Source organism: Sphaeroforma arctica, assembly GCF_001186125.1.
Source record: "Sphaeroforma arctica JP610 unplaced genomic scaffold supercont1.1809, whole genome shotgun sequence".
NCBI lineage: Eukaryota > Ichthyosporea > Ichthyophonida > Sphaeroforma > Sphaeroforma arctica.
The window spans coordinates 1-4,669 of NW_014038749.1; the positions used below are offsets into that span (position 1 = coordinate 1).

The 4,669-nt window shown below is 40.6% G+C and overlaps 1 protein-coding gene across 1 annotated transcript; it reads right to left on the reverse strand.

Moving 5' to 3' along the window:
* Positions 1–333: 333 nt before the first annotated feature.
* On the reverse strand, positions 334–2,013 carry SARC_11654 (hypothetical protein; the record flags this gene model as incomplete). Its single annotated transcript, XM_014294254.1, has 2 exons — positions 334–428; positions 540–2,013. 2 exons carry the CDS (start codon positions 2,011–2,013, stop codon positions 334–336), a joined length of 1,569 nt encoding a protein of 522 aa, XP_014149729.1.
* Positions 2,014–4,669: the final 2,656 nt, after the last annotated feature.

Here is a 4,669-nt window from a genome sequence, read left to right on the forward strand (position 1 = left end):
TGTATATATATATATATATATGTGTGTGTGTGTGTTTGTTTATTATCATTATGTACACAGCTCGAACAATTTTTTAAGATCGTATTCACTCACCGCCCTATTTAAGTTGTAAGCTACACATGCACAGGAAAGGGTAGATGGCGATTTTATTGATTGTGGAACGTAAATTTTGCCGTCAGGATGTAAATAATTGCATTCATAGAGCGTATATGTTGTACTGTAACGACGGGATCAATTTCCGTTTCTGATACACAAAAAACTGTTTATTGTTCAGCTCGTGTGGCGTACAACGCCTTTATTAGATCCAGCATCAAGTGAATCAAGTCTAAAGTTTCAGAAGGACTCCTTATCTGCTTGCGCAGCCAAGACAGTGGCGAACATTGCTGTCACACGTTCAGCTGTTGGGATGTGCAGGAACTCATCAGGACCTGTAAACGGTGATTTTTTTTTTTTGAATAATTCCTATTAATAAACTGCATTCGAGAAACAAACAGAAACGTGATCATATGAAAACAAGAATTGCATATCAACAGACATACCATGATGGCCAGTTGATCCGGAGAGAACTCCAGTTGCTACAACATCCAGATCGCCGAACACATCCTGGAAGTAGGACATCATTGGGACTGAACCACCGGAGCCAATCGCCAATCTAGGCTCACCTCCCCAGAAGTCTCTGGCTGACTTGTCCATAGTGTATGCCAACCAGGCAGGGGGTTGTGGTGCCAAGAAACTTGGAAGTGCAAGTATCGGAGAGAACGTCACATTAGCACCGTATGGCGAATCGGCTTCGATAATTGTCTTCAGCTCAGCCACAGCCATATCCTGGTCAGTGCCTGGCGCCGTTCGAATGCTGACCTCAATCTCGGCAAATGGGTAGATAGCCTGTCCACCCTGACCTAACTTGGGCATTGTTTCGTGGTTATAAGCTATTATAGTCATCTGTGCCGAAAGGGTGCTTCGGATGAGCATGTTGGCAATATCCTCAGTTGTCGGAGTACTACCATTGTAGTTGGGACCAGCTCCCGCGACAAAACCTAAGCTCGCGTATATCTCATCACCAACCGCTTCTGCAACCGCATAGGCATTATTTCTTTGATATTCCGTAACCTCCTGGTGGAAGGGTTCGGCCAGTATGTCGCCAGTCTTTAAGTCTTCCAATCGTGAGCTGATAAGGTCCATGATGATTCGCATAGGTGATGGTGCAATTCCACCGGCGCTACCTGAGTGCAGGGTACCATTCACTATGTCAACACGAATACGACCCATAACAATACCTCTCAAGGACGTGGTTTCCCAGAAATGTTCAAGATCCTGACCTCCTGAGTCAACAATTGACATGAAACTCGGTTGCACGTTCAGCTCGTTCTTCATAAACTCCAGAAATTGAGGGAGATTCGGAGATCCAGATTCTTCTTCTGTCTCAATCATAATCAGAACGCGTGAGTGGGAGACATTCTGCTGCTGCAACCCCTTCACAGCAAGGATAGAGGTATATAGCGAATAACCATCATCTGCTGCGCCTCGACCATAAAGTTTTGTGTTGTCATCCGTCAAGAGTGGCTCCATTGGTTTCGTCACTGTCCATACATCCTCCATCATCGGCTGTTTATCGGCGTGCCCGTACAGAAAAGCTGTATCAGAGTTGTCGATGGTACCATCGATGAACAACAAAAGAATGGGAGGAGCAGGGCTGCCATCCTCCTGCGTAAAGTTGTCATAGATATGCGATGTAAGACCCTGGACATTCTGGTCTTCAGCCCAGGTCTGCATCAGTTCAAGAGATCCCAGTAACGCACCATTCTCGTACCAATTTTCGTCGAAACTAGGGGACAGACTCGGTATCTTCACAAACTCGCTCAGATTATCAAGCGCATTGTTCGTGTACTCCTCGTGAATGAACTGTACGAGTGCATCATTATCCACCACATGTGTATATCCAGGTTCGTCTCTACGAACAACAAAGCCCTTAGAAAGCCCAATTATCGCTAAGGTAGCAACCGCACAAAACATAATATCTGAATAAGGACTTCCAATAGCGTTTGAACAGATAAGAATGTGTATGTTGCTATCTAAACTGGGACCACCTTTTATACTTTTGAATGGGTAGTATGTGTGGGAAGTAATAAAAAAACCTAAAATGTTGATTGTGACATGGAGTCTCTCTACTAGAGTCAAAACTTAGAAAATTTTAATATTGAATGATAAATTACGACTCAAGTCGCAAGTCACACACACCCATTTGTGCACAACGTCCAGGCCAGACGCAGTCACTATGTCAAATTGACGCACGAATGGGACATTTTTTTCAGAAGATCCAAATACTATGTTGGCCATATTAAAAAAGACTAATGTAATTTATTCTTTCATATGGCATGGAGAGTGATACAAATGTAGTGCTGCAGATTTAGTACAGACTACAGAGTACAGGCCGCAGGGCAATTAGGGCACTCCGGGCAGCCAGGCTGCACCGCTGCAGAGCGAGAATATTCATGATATTTATGATATTTATTTGAATTTTTAAAAAAAAAGAGTCAAAATATAATTTATCGTATTTTTTTAAATTACAAAATATGTATTGGCTTGCATCTAAATACCAAAAATGCTCTTTTTTGTTTTAACAAAACACTCTAAACCCATACATGTAGGGCTAGGCTGTATTATAACTATTTTTTTAAACAAAATAATCACTTTCAGGCGAACCGAGATCCATCACTATGTAAATATTGAATTTGAGTGACCCACGAGGCACGAGGCCGAAGCCCGAAAGGCTGAATCCCCGATTTGGGCCTTTATTATTTATATTTCAAAATAATGGAAATTACTCGAACAGAACACAGGAAGCATAATAACAAGAAAATTACTAAAATAGAGCACTGATGTAGTTTTCGACGTCGTTGTTTTCACTTTTGGTTTCCAACACCGACATATTTATTTAGTATCTAAAAACCCTATTTACCACTGTTCAGTGTTCCGAAACATAAAAGTGATAAAACCACTCGGAATAATTACAGACACATCTACTTTATTTATGATTTCTCTTTTATTAAAGAAAACGTAAATGTCGTTTACCAGCCAGAGGAGTAGTAAGCCAGTTGAGTATGGAGTCTCTACTCTGACTTCTGTGACTTCAATCAAGTTCTTAGTTCAGTCTTCACTGTTTATCGGAAGTCAAAGTGTGTGAACTGAGAACTTGTGAAGTTGTCAGTTGTGATCTAACTTCAATAAGTTAAGTAGGGACACGTTATAAGTTCGAACTTCAACGTAAACTTCTTGTGATAAGAATTTGGGAAATCAGTACTTGATATATTGTCCTAACGTTATAGATTTTGGACCACGATATGCGTAATAGCCAATCAGAATACACACTCGAAATCTGTGATATTCTGCTGACACCAGTCTGGCTACTCCGCTACTATCATTTGGCAGTTGGCAGTTGGCAGTTGGCAGTTGGCAGTTGGTATTTCTCTTAGTGATTGTACACAGCGCGCAGTGCGCAATGCACATAAACACACTACATACATACAACACGCTATATAGTATCGCCAAGCAATCAATGATGATCGATCTTACTATGGACGATCCTGAAGAAAGGCCCCGCTTTGACTGGCAACTCCTAAACAGAAATCTATTACAACAGATACTGCTTAGATGTGCCGTACCTTTCGAAGTCAACGAGATCGTATTTCTAAAACCTTGGGGCATGGGTACGGGGCTATATATTGGACATAGATACTGCAAAATTTGGGACATCACTATTGTGGGAAGAACAGGACAAATTGTCATATAGTACCCAAACGGTTATAAAAGTAAAACTTTAACTTAAAAACTTATTAGATATTAAAAGTTTTAACGTAAAACATATTGAGGTTAGGTTGTGACTTGTGAATCAATTACATCGTAATTTTTTTAGTTGTTTTGTTCTAAAAACAATATAAGTTCAAAGTTCAGTGTTTCTCAATTCTCATGTTTATTTACTTCACTGTCAGTCATCAGTGTTCACTCTTCACTGAAATCACACTTCACTGAATTTAGTGAAAATTGTTAAATGATAATAGTTGTGGCCTCTTCCTCTTGTGACCGTGTGGGTTGTGAGTTGTCGTACGTCGCCGTGGGACTCTGGAGTCCGGACTGTTCACTATACACAACAAGAGCTTAAAAAAAGCAACAAATTGTATTTTTACAAAGTTCTTGCCATATAATTCTCAAGAGTAAAAGCAACTCCAACTCTCTACAAGAAAAGTATGATGAAGATCTATATAATTTCGTACACAATCATGAGGAATATCATTTATTATCTACTACAATAGGAAATACTGTAAAATACATACATATGTAATTTTATATACAACATAAAACATGAGCACTTTTGAAGTTGGGCAGATGTTCAACCTTTCTGCTTTCAGGATCTCCAAACTCCAGGACTTTCTACTCTTATCTCCAGAGTCCAGAGTCCAAGTTTCCTCATACATGACTCACGAGGTCAGTGATCACTGATCACTGATAAGTGACCAGGTAGCCTGAGCCCTGGGACATGTCTTTTAGCTTTGGCGACACTTTGCGACGGTTTTTTACTTACTTTTTTAGGCAATAGACTACATGTCGCGACGGCCTTCTAGTTCTACTCTTGGTATTTTACACGACATGTCGCGTCGTCAGCGACCTCATA